The sequence below is a fragment of the Plectropomus leopardus genome, chromosome 4 (assembly GCF_026936395.1).
Source record: "Plectropomus leopardus strain MGB_pleo_1.0 chromosome 4, ASM2693639v1, whole genome shotgun sequence".
Lineage (NCBI taxonomy): Eukaryota > Metazoa > Chordata > Actinopteri > Perciformes > Serranidae > Plectropomus > Plectropomus leopardus.
In genome coordinates, this window is record NC_142179.1 from 2266524 (window position 1) to 2288260 (window position 21737).

Consider the following 21737-nt stretch of genomic DNA (forward strand, 5'->3'; position numbering starts at 1 on the left):
CTAAAAAACACGCTTCACAAACACGGGACAGATGCATGTAAAGAGTGCGCTCAGTCTGAACACATCCTGACACCGTAATAATTATCCTCAAAATACGATAAATTTAAGCTCCAAAGCTCAAAGCACGAAGGGGACTGTTTGCTCATGGAGGTCTGTAGCGTTACACCAGAACAGTTCGTTATGAGGCATTCATGTTTTCGTTTTTCTGGTTCGTATCGGAGGGGAGAGGAGGAGCACCGATACTCAACTTGCTTTAGTTCAGAGCCGCTTTTGCAGCCCCATACATGTTTCTAGGAATTTAGGATGTTTTTAGGTTTTTAGGACATTTCACGGATTTTAATAAATTTTCTAGGATCCTCCACTAGCACTTTTTTTTGATCAATAATCTATATTTAATGCTGTTTTATGCACTCTGACACATTATGTATTCTAAAAGTACCAAAACAATTCCCAGTGTGAAACTTTTTTTTTAATGCAAATTAGAAAACGGTCGGGGGACCACCTGGCACCCTATCAAGGGCAAGATTCGGCCTGTGGGCTTAAGTTGAGTATCACTGTTATAGGGGCATTTATGTTACCAAAATTCCACCAACTTCAAACCACATGACTTGTCATGAGGCTAGGACACTTTCTGATGCTCTGTCGGATGTTTTGCACAAGCACGGTCAGTAAAAAACGCATTGGGAGTCACTCTTGGCTCTGTGTGAGAACAGGTTTGGAGCAGCTGATCAGTCCATGGTTGGTCCTTACATACACGTGTGCGTTACACCGCAAACAAGGTCAGATGAAGCTGAAATGCGACTCTAAAGTAAGTCATAATGCTCAAAAATTGGGTCAGAAACACACTAAAATGGTGTGCACCCAGGTGAAGTTTTTGCGGTGTGAAGGACATTGCAGCCTAAAGGAGTCAGCAGCACGTTTACAGCCTTCAGCTCGAACGTTTCCACCTGTGAGAAAGCATGCAGCTCAAGTTGTTGATTCAGTCTTCATCTGCAGTTTTTTTGCAGTGAAGCAACAGTTTGCGGTTTAATCAGTCTCACAGATCTCAAGACAACCGTGTCCACTCTTTACACTTCAGTTTTCCCCAGAAAGGTAGAGTTTACCAAATAGTCGTCCTCACATGCCATCTGATAAACACGGTCACCGTTTGCCATCAAGTCACGAAAAGGATATTTCAAAGCAGTTTCTCTCGGATGTGACGGCTCAGATAGGTCAGCGTTTTCATCACTCTCTTCCTTTTTCTGAGAAAAGCAGCTCAGGGCTTCATGTGTCTGATGCAACAGAGCAACGTCCACTTCTCGGCTGTTGGGATGATTGCGGTCCACTGGGTATTTATCGGGACAGGACGGCAGAGAAAGCAGCGGGTGCTCTGTGAGCACCGGAGCATCAGAAATATACTCTGCGTCCAGTTCCAGAGAGGACAGTCTGTTGGTGAGGAGGCTGATGGACAGCGGAGGGGCGTCTTCATGTAGATCTTCTCCCGAGAAGCACGGATCGACCGTAATGAGACTCTTTTCTCCGAGTATATCCGTCACCTGGAAGTCCTTGATATCCAGGATGGTTTTCTCTGCAGTTTTCTGTTTAAGGGATACAAAGTGTTCCTGGTGAAGCAGCATTTAGGTTTCTGGTGGGTTAAACTGAGGTCTCTCTCGCCTGCCCTGTTTGGTTGAATCGAACTCAAGTTCATTTACTCCCTTAAAGGCTGATACACACTAGAGGATAATTGGGACGATTTTAGGCCCGATTCAGTCTGGGGCTGGTCAGAACCGATTATCTGCCCAAATACTCGTTAAGTGTGAGGGGTTATCTAAATAATCTTAATGTTTCTGATGGTGTCGGAGCCTCTTCAATCTTAAATATCGAACATGTTTGATATTTACAATTCAAGATGAAATACTGAGCGGAAACCCGCAACAGCCAATGAGAGCGAGGAGACCAGAAAGAGTCACCAAACCGATGCTGCGTACATCTACAGCTCAAAAACAACTCCAACTCCAACAACAGCGATCGTCCTCCATATCTGTTTTTCTTCTGAAGTCACGTTTCGTCACGCGAGATTCTACGAGATCGCCGCTGTGAAATCTTATCTACAAACGGGACGCGTGTGATCTCGCGAGTGTATGGGTTCTGAGGATCATAACATTAAAAATCATTTAAATCTGTCATTGTGTCTGTGGTCTCCCACATTTAAAAAATGCTAGCTTCTGGCTATGAGTGTGATGCCGATGGCGTCAGATGAAAACACGCTTGGACGGAAGCGGTGGCGTTGTTATGATACACTGGCCAAGGACAGCGTCAGGTGATAATCTGCCAGTACTGTACTTACAGAGCAGGCGGACAGGTGGGGACAATAACACCTGTTTCTTACACTCACCAGGTGGTTTGGGTCCATCAGCCACTGGCCTGCCGTGCTGCCCCGAGGGCTCGAGATGAGCGGGAAGAAATAGGATTTGTACCTGCAGAGAAATAAGGAAAAAGGTGTGCAAGAACTTTAATTAAACAGCTGTGACTCAGAAAATGAAGTCAACTTTATGTATTGAGTTATGAGCCCCGAGGGTCTGATAATCTGTACAGCACACTGCGCTCCCTGTCTTTTTCAGCTTTTCATTGCCCAAAAAACTCCTTTGTCAAGAAGATAATGGAAGAAACCCCAAGAGAGGAGAGATTTCCCTCCCTGAAAAGACAGACATGCAATTTTTTTTAAATTTTGCATAGGACATTTTTGGCCTATTCATCTGATTTTGGGGGCTTTTTGAACACTAGGCGGGTTTCTATTAACCCTCAACTGGGAATACAAAATACATCTAATCTAAAACACGTAACTTGTTAAAAAGAAACTCTAATCAGTTATATCTCAAAAAAGTTTTTATGCTCTCACAAGTTGGCCTTTCCATCATAACACGCCTACGTGGCCTTGGATTGTAAATAATGACGGCTGGTGCGGTGGCTGCAATAGAAATAAAGCTGCTAATGTTTTGAACACCCATCGCCATGGTTACTGGGATGTTATCACCAGAGGAGACGTTGCAGAACGTGCAAGCAAAAGTTGGGTTTCTGTTAAAGATTTGTACAATCCTTGAGCAATAGTTTTGAAATTTCCTTGAAACACAGTTGCGAGATGACTGCGTTTCCATTGAGTTATGCAACTACTCTCACAATGTTACGTGACTTTCCTCTCACAGTAACGTTCCTGTAGCCAAGGCAGACGCTCGATAAAGCCGATCTAATATCCCCGTAGTTTCTTTGTCTCTTATCAGAGTTGAGAAGATCTCGGCCTCTTCCTCCGTCCACACATACCGCGTCATGTTTTTTACAACATTACGTGACTTTGTTGCACTTTCGTCTCTTTTGGGATTTGTGGCGGTTGGCATAAAAGCAAAAAAAAGGGTTTCATTGCAGTTACAAATCACCTGAAATACCACCTCATGCAAGCGTAAAAACTTTTGTGGTTTCAAAGTTGTTTCCATTGGGCGTATTTTGTATTCGCAACTTCAATTCTCGCAATTTGAGGGTTAATGAAAACCCGCCTACAGACAATTGTGTTTTATCGTCATTTAAAAAATATTGCTCAAGTTTTGTGCAAATCTGTTATGGAAACCTGTCTGCTTTGGGAACCTGAGCATGTGCCCAGTAGGCCCATTGAGTAATCCATCTATGATCAGCAGCCATAATAACAGACAGCAGATGCACCCCGGTGTCGTTTATCGAAGCCCTCGGACACGATGCAGCGTGATGATGTGCGTGTTGACTCACAGAGTCCTGGACAGGATGGAGACGATGAACACAGTCACAGCCAGCAGCAGCAGAGGAGTCGCTGCAGCCACCACTGGCACCTCATCTGAAATTAAACATCCGCGGTTAGTTCAGAGTCAAAGATTAATGTGTGGAAAAGTATTAATTATTCTCTGCCTGAAGTCACACTGAAGATAACTCGGTAGCCAGTTAAGGGAAACTCTAATGCCTCAATTATTTAATTTACTGAAGTTATTTTATGCCTCCATCATGTTCATGGATCCTGTTTTTGGGTTGTCCGTCCCATTCTCGTGAATGCAGTATCTAAAGTACGCATTGAGAGAATTTCTTCAAATTTGGCACAAACGTCCACTTGCACCCAATGATTAACTAATTTGAGTTTGATGGTTAAAGGTCAAAGGTCAAGGTCACTGTACACTTGCATCTGTCTCATTCTTGTGAATCGATATCTTAACACACAGGGAATTTCTTCAAATTTGGCACAAAGGTCCATTTGGACTCATCAGTGAACTGATCAAAATTTAGTCGTCAAAGGTCATTGTGACCTAGCATCCATATAATTCTCTTGAATGTAATGTTCGAAGAAGACTTTTAGGGAGTTTCCTCAAATTTGACACAAACATCCATTTAGATTAAAAAATAGAATTTGGCGGTCAAAGGTCACTGTGAGCTTTTTTCTGCCTCATTCTCACAATTTCTCAAGTTTTTGAGGGAGTTTCCTTAAAATTTTACACAAACATCCACTTTGACTTAATGAACTGATTAGAATTTAAAGGTGTAAAGGTCAAGGTCACTGTGAGCTTACGTCCGCCTTATTTTCCTGAAGCTGATATCTCTTGAAGGCTTTCGGGGAGTTTCCTAAAATTTGGCACAAACATCCACTTGGACTCAAGAATGAACTGATTAGACCTTGATGGTTAAAGATCACACTGACCTCGTAAATCATGTTTTTGGCCATAACTCAAGGATTCTTTCACTAATTGCGACAAAATTTTACAGAAATGTTTAATAATCTAAAATGAACAGGTGATTATAGGCATTTTTACTTTTCTTTGTATTTTATTTATTGTACAATTTTTCAGTGACTGATTGACATTTTGCTTTTAAATCAAACAGTTCAACTTACCGAAGTCTGTTCTCACTGAGATGAAGCTTCTGGAAACATTATCGGCCAATAGGAGAAGAGAATACTCAGTGTTTGGTTTCAGGTTGAGGAAGGTGTGCTGCCGTTGGTCCGGCCACAGAGACAGAGCTGGAGCGGAGAGAGCGTGCTCTGTGGTTAGAGTTCGACTATATAGCATTGAAGTACTGTGATGTAAACTTAGCTTTGAAAAGCATTTTTTAACCCTCTGACTGATGCTGCGACTTTACTTTGTCTCTCTGAGTCTTTCCTCAGCGTCACGCTGTATCCGTTCACTCGTTCACTTGGTCCAGAGTTTCTTTGCCACGCCCACATCACTGTCACTGTGGTTTTGGTCACGCCCACCACCGTCAGCTGGACCGGCTTCGTCAGAGCTGGAAAAAAAAAAAACCCAAAAACAAACAAACGTCCTGTTATCTATGTGTTGTAACTACAATTCTGTGGTTGCGCAAACACAATGGATCAAACTAAATTTACTTAATTAACCACAAATGATGATCTCAACAAAGTTACACAATAATAATAAGTTAATAATGTATCAAATCTAGAGGAAGTTGTGAAGAAGCTTTTTGCTGTTCTGGATTCTTATAAACACACGTTACCCTCTGCGTTGCTGTTTTTTCAACATTTCCACTCAATAATAATAATTTTAAAAAATAATAATAATAATAATAATTTTATTTATATAGCAAACAAAGCACATTGATACAAAGACTGGAAGTCAAAAAGTCTTATTGAACACAAATAAGACAAAACGAGGCTAAAGTTAGATTATAAAGATATAGATAAAATTAAGATAAAATTATAACCAGAAGACAAATAATGCAAAATATAAAATGCCAATAAAAAAATACACCAAAAACCACAACAGAAGCAATAAAAGCAATAAAACCACAAATAAAAATAATCAAAACATACATTTAAAAAGGTAAAATAAATAAAAATAAATATAAATAGGACATCACCAAAAAGCAAGTCTACAAAATTCATTTTAAGAAGTGATTTAAAGATTTGATAATGAAATGTATCGGTGGTTTGTAGAGAAATAAATAAATAAATAAATGTCACCCCCGTGTTTACCTCCCAGCTGCAGACTGGCAGCCAGTGACCGAGGAGATCCACACTGCTGGTTGTAGACGGGGAACACACTGATCAGGTAGGACTCATCAGGGTCCACATCTGTAAACACAACCCACACACACACACACACACACACACACACACACACACACACAGTTAGACACTCCTTACGTGACGTGAATGTACCATATCTGGTTATTATATTTATCCACATCAACGAGTAAATCAGGGCTTTTTTTGGAGACAGACTTTGACTGCAGGAGGGTGACTCTCAAATTATGCAAAGTGAAATGCAAATATAATGGAAGCACGTCAGTTTCGAAAAAAAACAAACTACCATTTATCACAAATTATTTTTATACTAGCATTAGGTGGTATTTCAGGCGATTCGCAAAAAGTCACATTTCGCAAAGCTGCAATGGAAATATTTTTTAGTCTTTTCGAGGTCACATGATGCTACGTCTATGTGCTCGTCAGCAGGAACTGGCTCCCTCATGATGCAGCAGGAGCGGTTATTGCATCACAGTTTTCAATCCACAATTCCTGAAATCGTGGACTACAACCTCCCAAAAAATCTTTCATATGTGGCAGCTCACTCGTATAAGGGGCTCGCCTTTCCAGTATGGCTCCATAACACGCCTACGTGGCCTTGGATTGGAAATAATGACGGCTTGTGCGGCGGCTGCAATAGAAACGAACATCCATCGACGTGCTTCTTGAATGTTTAAAGAAGCATGCATCACTCAGTGAAAACACAGTCATCTCCACATTGTGTTTTATCGACATTTTGAAAATAAAGTTTAGTGCAAATCTGTAATGGAAAAATGCCAAGTGAAGCAGCTGCTTACAGAAACTCAACAAGAGTCTGTCAGACAGCAGTCGATTACGACAAAACAACCACATGACTGTCATGTGACGGAGCAGTTCATAGACGGTGTGAGATAACTAAGGACATCGGAGAAACCTGATGAGCTCCATACAGCACAAACCACAGTTTTAAGGTGTGTATTCAGATTAAAACTGACCGCTGTTGCTTTTTTCTGTACTATTTTTAACTTTTTAAAGAAGTATTTCACTGAGTGACCTTTTAGTAAAACTGGTCTGTCACTGCTGTAGAAAGACAAAAAGGTATCAACATGGCGAGTGCCAGAGCAAGAGCCACGCATGACTACATGTACAGCGCCGAAATGTTATCCATGTTGTCTCTGTTGTCCCCCAAAGCTTGTTTACTGGGACGAAACACCTGCAAACATAATAAACCACAAACGTAATACAAATCTGCAGTTTTTAATCTAATGTCTATATGATGTCCAAAAGACATCTATACTGTGTCCAGAAAAGACATGTTTCTACCTCCAGAAAATGCATCTATATGATGTCCAGAAAAGACATCTATATGCTGTCCAAAAGACATCTATACTGTGTCCAGAAGAGACATCAACACTATGTCCAGTAGAGACATCTACACTATGTCTAGAAAAGACATCTATATAATGTCCAAAAGACATTGATACAATCTCCAAAAGACATCAATGGGATGTCTAAAAGACATCTGCACTATGTCCAGAAAAGACATCTGTGACGCCCAGAAAAGACATCTATATGACATCCAGAAAGACATCTATGTGATGTCCAAAAGGCATCAATATGACATCCAGAAAAGACATCTACTGTATATAACATCCAAAAAGACATGTGATTACGTTTGTAGGAAATTCGTTATCTTTGTGGGATAATTTCATTAAAAGCTGCAGATTTGTGTTACGTTTTTATTATTACGTATTACGTATTTATTATGTTTGTTGGCTGTTATTATGTCCATGTCACACTGGGACAAGGACAGTCGTCCATTGAAACGGCCTGTTGGAGCTTTGGCTGTAGTTATATAAAGATATTGAGAGACTGATGTTTGAAACGTAAAAAATTAAAAATGATTCACACCTCGTATGACAGCAGAGGCGTTCAGTTTGTCCACTGTGGTCCAACGGCTGGTGGACGGACGAGTCTCAGAGCGCCACCGAACGACGAGATGACCGGCAGGTGGGACGGAGGACGGCACTGTGGGGTTCTCCCACTGCACCAGGAGGCCCCTCATCGCCGGGACTAAACTGGAAACCCACAAGTTTGTGATCGACAGGAGAGCTGCAGAGGACAACAACAGGGACATCCGTGTCCTCATCACCACAATCAGAGCGCAGACACACCGTCAGATCTTTTCTGGGCCGAAAGGAGGAAGCAGCTCGAATAATTCTGCGTGCGTTTGAAGCTTCAGAAAGCTGAGCAAAGTCACTTCAGCTGGTTTGATTTTATCTGAATAAGGACTGAGATGAATCGCGCCTTTTTGGTTTCATCATCATCGAAACTTGTAAGTTCAGGACTCAGTGCAGGAGGTCTCGTGTGAGATTAATCAGGATTTTTAATTTAACGTAAGCCAGGGATGCTCACCTTGCTTTTGCAAAATGACACAAGGCCAGCGGCCGGTCGCAGCAGCCCCAGAATTCGAGGACATTTCTAGGATTTGACGATGTTTCTAGAAGTTTAGGACACTTTAGGACACTTTAGGACACTTTAGGACACTTCTCAGATTCTAAGACTTGCAGTTGTTTTTGTACTTTTAGTATACATAAGGTGTCAGAGTGCATAAAACAACACCAAATTAGAGCTTGTTGATCAAAGAAAGTGACAGTGACGAGTCCCCCGCACCACTCGACAGACCCAAGACCCTAATGTCCTAAAATCCTTTGAGATTTTCCTAAATTCTGAGAAATGTACTGAAATCCAAGAAATGTCCTGAAACCCCAGAAACATCCTAAAATCATATAAATGTCCTAAAATCCTAGAAACATTTTCAAATACTAGAAACATCTACAATCCTAGAAATGTTCTATACTCATAGAATTTTTTTTTTTTATTCTATAAATGTCCTAAAATCCAAGAAATGTCCTAACATTTTAGAAACATGTATGTGGCCTGTGCAGCTGGCCCCAGGGCCCTGCCATTTTGCAAAAGTGGCCCTCAAGGAAAGCAAGTTGAGTAACTCTGTCCTTGTTCATTTTAATCTCCGGCAGTTTAAGTCCCGGTGGAGGACGCTGAATAAAAATAATACGCACAAACTTAATAGAGGCTTGAACCCTAATTATCTAAATACTAAGCAAAATACTCCATATTTAGGCTGTAAACATGCAGCGGTAAATTAGTAGCCATCTCACGCCCGACACGGTTTAAAGAAGCTACAATTCAAAATAAAGAAAGAAGCGAAACTTTTATCTTTACATGCTAGAGACATAGAGGTGCTGTGTTGCAACACGTTTTTATCAGAATATCGTGACACTGCTCTATAACTTCGTTTTCTGATAGAAAGCACAGAGGATATTGCATTAGTACTTTAAATCTGATAGTGTCAGTTTTAAATTTGAAGGGTTATAACCATGATAAGCAGTTTAACCCTTGGGGACAGTTTAGTGCATTTCACATGCTTCTCATTCTTCCTAATTTTATCATTTTGGCTGTTCATACATATTGCTGCATTTTGGCAAAACTGTGTGTTTTTGTTTAATCTTTGAATTTTCAGCTCAGCTCTGAAAGTAAGTTTAAAATTCACTCTGGAAACAAAATTGTTGCATTCAGACTTTAAAAATATAAATGTTTAATATTTTTTTAAGCTTAATTTTGTAAAGTGCATTTTGAGTGCAGAGTAATACGACCGTGTGTAATATTGAAGCGAGCCCCAAAGGGTTAATCAATGCATGAGGTCTGTCTGTTTGTGTGTGTGTGTGTGTGTGTGTGTGTGTATGTAATGCTGTGGGGACACACACATACACACTGTCACATTGTGGGGACTGTCCTTCCTTTTGGGGACATAATGCAAGACTCCATATTGTAAATTATTACATTTTGGGGTCCAGACTTGGGTTTAGGTTTGAACAAATGTTAGATGGATAAGTCTCAAGAAAAAGAATGTAAGCCGATGCTAGTCCTCTGAAGTGATGAAAACAACTCTAAGCTGTAGGTTTTTTTAAAAAATAATTTGACATGTATAGCACATTAAGTGTCTTTGTAATGAAACCTGTTCTAAAGATGAAGTGGGGACACACTCATATACACTGTCACATTGTGGGACTGTCCTTCCTTTTGGGGACATAACGCAAGACTCCATACTGTAACTTCTTACATTTGGGATCCAGACTTGCTTTTAGGTTTGAATAAATGTTAGATGGATAAGTCTTAAGAAAAAGTCCTCTGAAGTGATGAAAACAACACTAAGCTGTTGTTGTTGTTTTTTAATGATTTGACATGTAGAGCACATTAAATCTTTGTAATGAAATCTGTTCTAAAAATGAAGTTGACTTTCATTGCCTAAGTGAGTGTTAATGTGTGAAACTGTTTGCGGGACTCACTACAGTTTAGGAGTCCTCTGGTCTTTGGTGCGCTTTAACAAATGATCAAAAACAATGAACTGTTTCCACGTGTTAACCACAGTGTGCTACTTACTGTCCTGTCTTAGTGTGCCAATGCTGAGATGTGCAGCCGGTCCGTAACCGGCGGTGTTAAAGGCTTTAACTGTGACGCTGCAGTTCCCCTCCTCCACCACCAGGAGCGCCGTCAGCTCTGTGAAGTTCTGAACGAATCTTTCCTGTAGCTGCTGCTTCTTCCCCGGCTCGTAGCTCACCTGGTATCCGAGGACACGACCTCCACCATCCTGGAGGTTAAGGTCCTGCAGAAGGACAGGATGTTTGATTAATGTTATACCACTTTCTTTTTTTTTTAAATTGTTGAGACTGGAACACGATTTTGACATAGTTACAGTCTTAGATTTTTCTTTCATGTTTAAGGTTTCAGTCAAATTTTATTTATTAGATTGTTTGAGTCTAGTGTTCTGGTTACAACATTACATATTGTATTTTTACAACTTCATCTGTGATCTATTGCATTTCACTGACTTGAATGATCATTTAAAAGACCTTGAACACACCAATAATAAAAATGTCTTGCCTTTTTCTTTCTAAGAACTGGTAACAAACATCCTTGTGCAGTATTTTTGACCAATTTAAACATGACTAAACTTTTCTTGGAAACCTAAGCTGCTGCAAAGATCATATCTGTTTTTTTATTAATGTTGCTTGTCCCTGAAGATTCCCTGATGATCACTGACCTTTAAAGAAAAATCAAAAGAAGATTTAGAGAAGATGATTTATCTTAATAAGCTGAAAAAAGAAACCATTATATATGATTATTAAAAGTATTTCCAGCGTACCATCCACATGAGACGAAGGAGAAAAGATCCACCAGAGGCATTTTTCTCCGCTCTGTAACACACCTCTGGAGGCCTGGAGGGCACTGGCAAAGAGAAAACAAATTCCTCTTTAAAAACACTGATTCACTGTCATTACTGTGTTCTACTGTAGTACCAGGTATGCTCAAAAAGTGTTTCAATAAATACAAGTAGTCTTTTATTTCAGTTTGTCCCCACATTGTTTTTGTGAATTCAGTTCCCAAACTATAATTTTATCTCACTTTGAATGAAAACCGTTACCCCTGTCCAACGTCCTCGCGCTGACGTCGGAGCTCCAGTCGCTCCAGATGCCGCAAGCCTTCCTGCAGGCCACAGCGGCTCTGTAGACCGTGAACGTCAGGAGACTTTTGATCGTGTAGATCAGCGTCTGATCTCCATGTGCAGGGATAAGATCTGGAGCCTGGAAACCAAAAAAATAATCATAAATATAATAAATAAACCCAGAAAGCAAAAAGTACGAGAGAAGAACAGTGCAAAGAAAAATGCATTCAGATTCTTTACATAAGTAACAGTACTAGACTGTAAAAATTCTTTGTTACAAGTAAAGGTCTGGCATTATACATGTTGGTTAAGTAAAAGTATTTAAGTATCACGACTTTAAGTGGGTAAATGAATGTTTGTCATCTGCAAAATATGTAATCTGAGCAGTAATTATAGTTGTTCCACAGATGTAGTCCAGTAAAAAACATCAGTATTTTCCCCTGAGATGTAGTGAAGAAATATTAAGTATATTAAAGTATATTTGCCTCAAATGTGTACCTAAGTATTGTGCTTGAGTAAATGTACTTATCATTACACAAGGGGTTTTGATAAGTGTGTCTTTATGGTGCTGACCTGGGTCCATGTGTCAGTGTTGTCGACTCTGAAGCGAAGCCGATAGTCGCCGTCACCGCTGCTTCTCCAGGACACACTAACAGAGTCCTCAGTGGAGCCGATGACGGTCAAAACAGGCGGCGAGGGTTGGACTAAGGAGAGGAGACGAGAGGATACACACTCTTAGACGGAGATGATATACCAGAAATACTCAACCTGCTTTGGTTGGGGGCCACTTTTGCAAAATGACAGGAGGCCAGGGGCCAGACACAGCAGCCTCACAGGTTTTAGAGCATTTCTAAGATTTTAGGACATTTCTAGGACTTTGGGACATTTCTTAGATTTTAGGAAGTTTCTCAGATTTTAGGACATTCCTTGGATTTTAGGATATTTCTAAGATTGAAGGACGCTGCTTGGATTTAATCATATTTCTAGGATTATAGGACAATCATTGGATTTCAGGACACTTCTAGGATTTTAGGACATTTCCAAGATTGTAGGATGTTGTTTAGATTTTATCATATTTCCAGGATTTTAGGACACTTGCTGGATTTCAGGATGTTTGAAATGACACACTAACTAAGAAAAAAAACCCTAAGGCTGGAAAATGAAGCTACTACAGTGGACATTAGAGGAACTGCGGTTTTCGGCACGCTGTCTTCATGTTTCAGCTCGGATGCTGCGTCTCGATAAAGACGAGTACAGTGGAGCGATGAGATGTGTAAGCCACTGACCTGCATTAATGAGAGAGACGGTCTGAGGTCGGGACCAGATCTCCGTCTCGTAGTTTTTGATCCTGGCTGTTACGTTGAAGACGGAAATTGGGTTGAAGATTGCCGGACAGGAAAAGATTGTGTCTACCCTGAAGAAAAAGAATAAGAGGGAAATTAACTCACCGTAAAACTTCAATTAACAGCCCGGGCTATTATTTGCTTAAAGCAGACGTAACTCAGCAGGCTTATATTTTGGACAGACGTCTGTAAGGGACGGGCTTTTCAATTTTTTTCACACAAAGCTGTTGCTTTAGCTGCAAAGATGGAAATACAATGGCATTATTTATTTAACCCTTTGAAACGTGGGCAAATTGGCTTTATTCATCTATTAATTTATTTCTGAACAATATGGGAAGAAGGTGATGAGCAACAAAAGAAAAAATGGCCCAGAAGTTAACAATAAATCTGTAAGAAGTACAATAAAATTACCTGGTATTTGATTAATAATAATAATAATAATAATAATAATAAATAAATAAATAAATAAAAAATGCAAAGCAATAAAATAAAATATGCTTAAAATTATAATAATTCTTTAAAATAATTTTAAATATTTAATTTTGATAATTATTAATGTAGTTCACTGGACATTTTTTTCTAGCTTTTTTAAAAATAGTCTTTTTCATCTACTAATCTAATTTTTTTTCTTCATTTTTTTCATTTTCATTCAATTGCGAAGATTTTTTCCAAGCTAACATTAAGCTTTCCATATGGACAAAAGTTTAAACATACATACATATTAATATTTGTGATCAAAGCAGCTAACTCCAGCAGGTAGCCAACAACCTGGTTTTATACTTCCAAAGAACTTCTATAGAACAATAACTGCATGATAACCAGACTGAGTCTCCAACTGAGACAGACAAAGCTTGTTTTCTCAAGCAAACAGCATTAAAAAAAAGATAATTGCAAGCACAGCCACTTTCATCTTCGCTACTTAAAGCTGTAGCACTGCTTCAAAAACGAATTTCATCAGTAAGAAGCTCTCTTTGCTCAAAGTTTACCTGCTGAAGACGAGAGAGACGTCAGGCTGAACGCGGCTGTTGGACTCGTGACTCCACTCACATGTCAGGGATCTGTGTTTGTTCTGGTAGCAGCAGGACATGTCCAGCGTCTCTGCAGAAAGACAAGCTCATGGCAGTGAAATGAGCATTCAGTTCATGAGGGACAGTTTCTGTCCATCTGAAGCATCGAACTGTGTGACACATTTCAGAGTCTCCTTTACTGTGAACATCCGGAGACACACCTGTGAAGTAACAATGCTGCTTAATGAGCCACACCTGTCAGCTGGATGCAACAGAGCTCACTTACATGGATTTTTAACAAATTTGTGAACCAGAGCAAATTGGTTTGATTTCTCTCAAAAACAAAGCAACAAGAAGGTTAACCCTTTACCTTCACACTAAGACGTGCCTGTACAAAAAACATTATAGACCGTAAAATATGTTAACAAAATGCATCAGCTAATTAATTAAGAAAAACACATTTTCCCAGTAAAGTGCAAAAGTTGAATAATATAACAGAAATCCAAAAATAAAAATAGCTACATACAATAAACACATGAAAACAGATAATACGTCTAATGAAAACAAAAATAAATAAAAATGAATTTAGTAAAAGAAAAATAAGTATAAAATATATGAAGAAAAACTATCCATGTTATAACCTAAAAATCTGAAAATGAAACTAAACCAAGAAAAAGTATTAATAATAATGTTTTGTTTTCCCGGGATAACAAGATAAATTAATCCGTTATCACAAGAAAATAAATGTACAGGAAGAAGTCCTTTTACTGCGTCAGCACGTTTTACGTTGTTGTTGCCATTTCTGTTGTTGTGCATCTCTCTCCCTCTCTTTCTCTTTTCTCTCTTTCTCTCTTCCCTGAACATCATTTTGTCCTCTATTTATACTTATAATTTAATTGCTTTTAAGGACATCTATTGCACGTCTGTCTGTCCTGGAAGAGGGATCCAGAGGGATTGTTTCCCCTCTTTTTTGGGAGTTTTTGTGAGGGTCTATGGACAGAGGGATGCCGTATGCTGTAAAGTCCTCTGAGGCTTATTGTGATTTGTGATTCTGGGCTTTATGAATAAAAATGACTTAAGTTTTGTGTGAATCTGTAATGGAAACCACCTTGTGTGTGTGTGTGTGTGTGAGTGTGTGTGTGTGTGTGTGTGTGTGTGTGTTTACCCTGTATAGATAACGGTGGTCGAGGGCCACAGTCGTTGAGGTCGGTGACACACACTCGCTTGTCCCGCTCACACGGCTTCAGGTCGTAGTGCCTCACCGTCACCTCTGACACACAAACACACAAAAACAAGACTGACGATCAGAAAACGAAGACGAACGACAAATAATCCGAAGTTCTGCTGCGGTCATGTGATGTCCGAAGGTCGTAGTTTCCGAGTTGGGGAGTCACTCTTCCGACTTGTTTGTGTTTATGTGCTTTGAGGTCGAAAAGTGAAAACAACATTGAAGCTATAAAGAAGGTGGGCGGCATTTTAATGTCTAAATGGGGTTGATAGCTGTTTCCAGTTTATTTACAATTGTTTGATTTTATATTTCATATAATATATATTTACATATTTTTATGTTTAATCTAGGTCACTCTGAATGATATTTATTACGTGAATTACTTTTTAAAAATAAGTTTCTTACCATTGACCAAACATTGAGTTTTGCCCACCATGTTTATACATTTATGACCTCAAGTCGGCGACTCGTATTACAGAATAACGTTGTTATCACTGTTCGTATACTCACCTGGCTGCTTTAGAGTTCAAAGTTATCTTCAAAGTTGTTTGCTGCAGCTAATAAATGTATAAACTAAAATCATCACAACTTGGCAACTTGGGTATCCTCGAAATTTTTCCAATTTCCAACTCATAATTACGACTGTGGAGCGCCATTCATGTGCTCGTTATTCGTAAATACGATATTTCACATGAAGGCAGCATTAAACTTGGCTTGTTTGGTTGCTTAATTTAACTCCTGACATAATCCAGTTTCAGTATAGTAATCATCAAAACACATCTGAGACAGGTCATTTCAGTCTTTAATCGTGAACTTAATCCATGGCTGGAAAACGGCCTGAAAGGTTAAACATCAAAACAAGCAGCAAAAACACAAGGCTTTTCCTGTGAAGTGCTGTCTCATGGTGTGAAAACTCACCATGAGAAAACACACAGAGGAGGCGCATCACCGTCCACGCAGCCAGGCGCAGTTTACCGCACCGCGTGTCCATCTCAGCTGGAGAAAATGACAAAAGATTCAACAGATCAGCTCATATTAAACCTCCAAAAACCACCCCTCCATGTGCTGCACTCACTGCTTTCATCTGAATAAAGAGAAGACGGAGAACGTGTCCATTTTTTATCGGATGTGCTAAAGATATGAACGAGTGAAAGAGGAAGCCAGCAGATAACCTCAGACCGAGACGCCAAACTGAGAGCGGCCTGATCAGGAAATTGCACCATGACTGCAAGTGACACCCAGCAGATGTGTGTGTGTGTGTGTGTGTGTGTGTGTGTGTGTGTGTGTGTGTGTGTGTGTGAAGCCTTACTGCAAAAAAATGATCAGTTAACAGGATATTTTGTAAAGGTGGATCTCTTCTTGAAATGTAACCATAAATTTTTAGCATTTTTGCTTTTTGATTTTGGATACTTCATGCATTTTTTTTATTCATTCCAATGCACGAAGTATCTGAACGCGTAACAGTAAAAATCAAAAACTGTTATCAACAAAACACATGATGTTACTTATTTTTTATAAGAAGAAAACATTTTTCTTTCCTTTTCTTATTTTTCTGTGACAAATTTTTATTTTTTATTCTAATTTTTACTAATCTCCTTTATGTGTTGCTAAATAAATTTTTTAAAAACCCTTTTGGATCAGCTGGAAAATGCATCGTCACAAAGCTGAAAACAGGCTGTTTTTTTGATATTTTAGAGATATGCGGCTCTCACGGGACAGCCATGTTACACATGACCATGATGCATTGCTGTATTAAACATAATGATATTAAAGAGTTCAAATAAGCACAACCTGAAACATGAGCAGCAGGAACATGAGACAGGCACATTAATGCAGCGGGACAATGGACTTTTACTTTTAGTGGAGTATTATGACAGTGTTGTTTTAGTATTTTAACAGAAATAAAACATCTAAAAGCTTCTACCAATATTGCTTATACATGATAAAACATAGAACCACAAAAAAGCCAAAAAGTTGGGACACTTTCAAGTTGTTCGTCGTTCTCATTCTCGTGAAAGCGATATTTCAATAATGCCTTGAGGAAGTTTCTTCAAATTCACAAACGTCCACTGAGACTCAGTAAAGAAATTATTATATTTTGATGGTCGTCAGATAGTCAAGGTCAAGGTGACCAAATGTTTCTCATTCTTGTGAGAACAATATCTCAAGGCCAACTTCAGTTTGTTTTTTTTTTCTTCTCAAATTTGGCACAAACATCCACTTTGACTCAACAATGAACTGATTAGATCTTACTGGTCATTGGCTGAAGGTCAAGGTCACTGCAACCTTGCATCCATCTTATTCCTTGAAAATGCATTACCTGGAGGGAATTTCAAACGTTCAAGTTGACTCGATGAACTGATTAGATTTTGGTGGTCACTGGTAAAAGTCACACTGACTTTGTATCTCAAGAGCACCTTGAGGGAATTTCTCCAAATTTGGCACAAACTTTCACTTGTACTCAATAATGAGCTGATTAGAATGTAGTCTTGAATGGTCAAGGTCAAGGGACCTTGCATTTGTTTCATTGTCATAAATGCAATACCTGAAAATAGCCTTAAAGGAGTTTCTTCAAATTTAGCACAAACGCCCACTGAGACACAACAATGAAATTATTATATTTTGGGTGGTCATAAGTCAAAGGTCAAGGTCACTGCAACCACATCTTTATCATATTTGTGAGAATGATATCTCAAGGCTAACTTGAGGGAATTTTTTCATATTTGGCACAAACGTCCACTGGAATCAAAGGTAAATGTGACCTTGCATCTGTCTCATTATCATGAATGTAATATCTCAAGAACAACTTGAGGGAATTTCGTCAAATTTTGCACAAACGTCCACCGAGATTCAAAGATGACCTGGTTTGACTAGAATTTGGTGGTCAGAGGTGAAAGTTCAAGGTCGCTGTGACCACACGAAACATGGTTTTGACTTCATACACGAATTATGACAAACTTTTCACATCATAATTAATAGTAAATGATAAGATGTTGAATTGATGACCTTTTATATCCAAAAGGTCAAAGGTTAACTTCACTGTGACGTCATAATGTTCTGCAAAAGTGTGTACGTGCAGCTCGACTGGTGCATGGAGGCCGTCTGATGTGGTTAATTTCCCTTTTATGGTCAAGTTTATCTTACAAAATGCTTTCTTCCTTATTATATGACAAGAATGATCTGTCTTTCTGTGAATTACGTCCACTGTTTAGGTTCCTTAAATACTAACTATAAAAGTGTGCAGACTTTGCTGTGCCGCTGACAGCTGTCTCTGCTCGACTCTACGAGTTGCCGGAGATCATTTTGTCTCACGGCCGAGTCTCCGGGTGTCTGTTTTGGTGGAAGACGGCAATGACGACCCTTTGGGCAGCAGTGCTACTTATTTACGGAGTCTCTACTGGGATTGCAATGGTAGAGTATGACGGCTGCTTCATTTTAACCGCTGTGCAATGACTGATGAACAAATATGACGGTTTGTTCTAATAATGTCTTATTTCTTTTAAAGGTCCCCAGTAGAAATTCTAAGGCTGCTGGTGGGTCTCCAAATGTCCCCGGTGGATCTCCGAATGTCCCCCGTAGATATGCCAAGGTTTCTAGTGGACCTTCAAAGATCCCCAGTAGATATGCCAAGTCTGCCAGTGGATCTTCGAATATCCCCAGTGGATCTTCGAATATCCCCAGTGGATCTTCGAATATCCCCAGTGGATCTTCGAATATCGCCAGTGGATCTTCGAATATCCCCAGTGGATCTTCGAATATCCCTGGTAGATATGCCAAGGTTTCCAGTGGACCTTCAAAGATCCCCAGCAGATATGCCAAGTTTGCTGGTGGATCTTCGAATGTCCCCAGTGGATCTTCGAATATCCCCAGTGGATCTTCGAATATCCCCAGTGGATCCTGGAATATCCCCAGTGGATCTGGGGCCGTGGCCGGTGCTGTGGCAGGGACAGACACTCCCATTCAGCTGGACATGGCTCCAAACTCTGTCGACGACATGTACGATGGCTGCAGAGATCAAATGATGAAGAAGCTGCCAGAATTCCTGAAGAACGAGAAGAACGGAAACATCAGATTTAAAACGGCCTGGGAGAGCTCAGAGGCACTGTACAACCAAAAATTTGATAAATCAACACCGTTCCTGGGAAAAGAGCGTATTACAGCTATTTACTATTACACCTTTGGCAAAGATGATGTGTATCTTGATTTCAATGAGGCAGTTCGAACTGAGGGACCTCAGTACAAGACCACATTCGGCTTTCATGCTCTTCACTTTCTCCTGACTGATGCCATTCAAGCTCTGAAAGAACGCAGGAGCAAAAACGTCCCTGTGGGACAGGACGCATGTGTCACTAGCTTCCGTCGAGTCGGCAGGTCCTTTAACGGAAAAAAAAACACGCAGTTTCGCTTTGGCTCCTTCACCTCATCCTCATGGGGTCAGTACAGCAAGAAAGTAGAAAGATTTGGAGACAAGACGTGTTTTGAGATTAAGACATGCTATGGAGAAGACATATCTGAGCACTCTAAATTTCAGATCGAAGGTGAAGTGCTGATTCCTCCTTACGAGATCTTTAAAGTCGTCGATATAAAGGAGAGATCCAAGCAGAAGGATCTTCCATGTGAGGTGGAATATAAAGTCAAGAGTGCAGGCAAAGTTAGCAATTTCAACTGTGCTCTTTTTAAGAATTAAAGCATTCACACGTTTTACATACAGTTAACAAAACATGTCGAATTTAGGATTTAGGATGTTTTAAATGATGCAAATGATCTTCAGTTTAGGGGTTTATGAGGTTCTACAAGAAAAAAAAGATGCATGTAAAAATCCTTAAAATTGTTGTAGTATTACAATGTTAGAATGAAAATCAAGACTTTGTAAGTTGTACACAATTATGGTAATGCATTAAATTATCGCTCCGTCATTTGTGTTTAAAGTGGATGCACGATCTGTGCGACAAAGTTACTGTATGAAAACTGTCCAAAAAATGATAAAATTAAATATGCTTGTGTCTCATAAGCTGTGCATGTTTGACGAATGTTTTTACATTAACCACCTCAGTGTCCTCTCACTGTCCAACAGCTTCTTCTAACGTCACGATAAAAAACAGACGGTCAGCACGAGTGAGCTGTCAGCTCAACGCACTATAGACGGAGGCCAAAATCACGCCAAATGTAAATAATAATATATATAATAATATTAACAAAGAAAAACATCAATGTAACAGCTGATGCCAAACTTGAACTGCAATGCCGGGTAAAGAAATTAGTAGGAAGTGTTGGAAAAGTGAGAAAAGGTTTAACCCTTTGGCGCAACTTAAATATTTAACACACATATGGCTCTGTGCACAAAATGCACAAAAGAATCAAGCTTTAAAAAATATCATACATTGATATTATTTTCTACTTTCATTGATTCATTTTTTTAACCAACATCAGTACTAATGTTGGATATCAAATATTAATTCAATTTCAGAATTTTAATCCTTTAAATGCCAGGTTTTTATCATGATGCCGCTATGTTTTTAGATGTAAAAAGGTTATTTTCAATATACTAGAGGTAGATTTTAGATAGTAGATTTTTTGTTTTGTTTGTTTTTTTCTCTTTTTTTCATGATAATGACAGTCTGGGATATGTCAGTGTGTGAGTGTAGCTGCTGACAGTCTGGGATATGTCAGTGTGTGAGTGTAGCTGCTGACAGTCTGGGATATGTCAGTGTGTGAGTGTAGCTGCTGACAGTCTGGAATATGTCAGTGTGTGAGTGTAGCTGCTGACAGTCTGGGATATGTCAGGTTGTGAGTGTAGCTGCTGACAGTCTGGGATATGTCAGTGTGTGAGTGTAGCTGCTGACAGTCTGGAATATGTCAGTGTGTGAGTGTAGCTGCTGACAGTCTGGGATATGTCAGTGATCAGCAGCTACATTGACTGTGACAGGTCACCTAGTGGAAATAACATGTATTTCCTCCATAAGCCAAATATGGTCAAAATGACCTCATCAGGTGGAAAATAGTCAAAATGACAAATTCAGAGTCAAAAGCCCAGAATGACACCCAGAAATAATACAAGTCCTGTTTTTCTGCTCTGATGGCTGTGGGATCAAAAATGTCACTTTGAATGGGTTTAAGTGGAGCAATTCTTTTAAACTTAACTTCTAAATGTAATGCAATACACAATTTACCAGAAATTATGCCATAAATAACTTGACTAACAGCCAAAATTAATAAAAAAAATGTCCTTAAGGGCTAACTGGTATGAATTTCACTGAAAAGTTGATCGCACCAATTATGTAAAAATAGATTTTGAATATTTGAAAACCTGTTGAAAAGCTGCACTAAACTGCGATACTGGCTTAAATGTGTCAGATTAAGGTAAAGACACAGGAGCAGCTGAAAAAAAAGAATCAGTATGAATGATGCTGAAAGTGTGATTGTACTCAGGTTGGGGCTCTGGTCTCTGAATTTAAATCTGATTTGAATTTTTACTCTGAGCTAACAGAGTTGTAAAGATAAGCCTCTACTTTCCCTGTTTATCACACACAGAGGTGCAGTTTAGCAACAGTGCTGCTTTTAATACACTTTAATATTCCTCAAAGTCAGAAGTAGGCGATCGATTATTAGAAATGTCAAATGAAGCACTGAA

The 21737-nt window shown here is 39.4% G+C and overlaps 2 protein-coding genes across 3 annotated transcripts; one reads left to right on the top strand and one right to left on the bottom strand.

Moving 5' to 3' along the window:
* Positions 1-77: 77 nt before the first annotated feature.
* On the bottom strand, positions 78-17148 carry LOC121938661 (interleukin-6 receptor subunit beta). Its single transcript, XM_088076276.1, has 16 exons — positions 16182-17148; positions 16025-16102; positions 15044-15148; positions 13858-13969; positions 12815-12942; positions 12102-12232; positions 11508-11667; positions 11229-11311; positions 10466-10688; positions 7916-8116; positions 5975-6073; positions 5125-5268; positions 4880-5005; positions 3754-3838; positions 2375-2456; positions 78-1577 (listed from the first exon to the last, which is right to left on the bottom strand). Exons 1-16 carry the CDS (start codon positions 16327-16329, stop codon positions 1068-1070), a joined length of 2415 nt encoding a protein of 804 aa, XP_087932402.1. The 5' UTR covers positions 16330-17148; the 3' UTR covers positions 78-1067.
* On the top strand, positions 15176-20117 carry LOC121940535 (erythroblast NAD(P)(+)--arginine ADP-ribosyltransferase-like). 2 transcript variants are annotated; one of them, XM_088076279.1, is made up of 3 exons: positions 15176-15342; positions 18319-18517; positions 18612-20117. In XM_088076279.1, the coding sequence occupies exons 2-3, from the start codon at positions 18458-18460 to the stop codon at positions 19791-19793; spliced, it is 1242 nt and encodes a 413-aa protein (XP_087932405.1). In that variant the 5' UTR covers positions 15176-15342; positions 18319-18457; the 3' UTR covers positions 19794-20117. The 2 variants fall into 2 exon arrangements, with proteins under 2 accessions (XP_087932405.1, XP_087932406.1); XM_088076280.1 differs by having other exon boundaries at positions 18351-18517.
* Positions 20118-21737: the final 1620 nt, after the last annotated feature.

What these genes read in the sequence shown, in the direction of transcription:
- LOC121938661 (XM_088076276.1), bottom strand. Translation starts at nt 16,329, where the DNA reads ATGGTGCAATTTCCTGATCAGGCCGCTCTCAGTTTGGCGTCTCGGTCT. An exon ending in TGCCAGTCTGCAGCTGGGAG is followed by an intron (nt 5,269 to 5,974) that starts GTAAACACGGGG and finishes TTTTTTTTCCAG; the next exon opens with CTCTGACGAAGCCGGTCCAG. An exon ending in CTCAGTGAGAACAGACTTCG is followed by an intron (nt 3,839 to 4,879) that starts GTAAGTTGAACT and finishes GTTTAATTTCAG; the next exon opens with ATGAGGTGCCAGTGGTGGCT.
- LOC121940535 (XM_088076279.1), top strand. Translation starts at nt 18,458, where the DNA reads ATGACGACCCTTTGGGCAGCAGTGCTACTTATTTACGGAGTCTCTACT. An exon ending in TCTCTACTGGGATTGCAATG is followed by an intron (nt 18,518 to 18,611) that starts GTAGAGTATGAC and finishes TTTCTTTTAAAG; the next exon opens with GTCCCCAGTAGAAATTCTAA.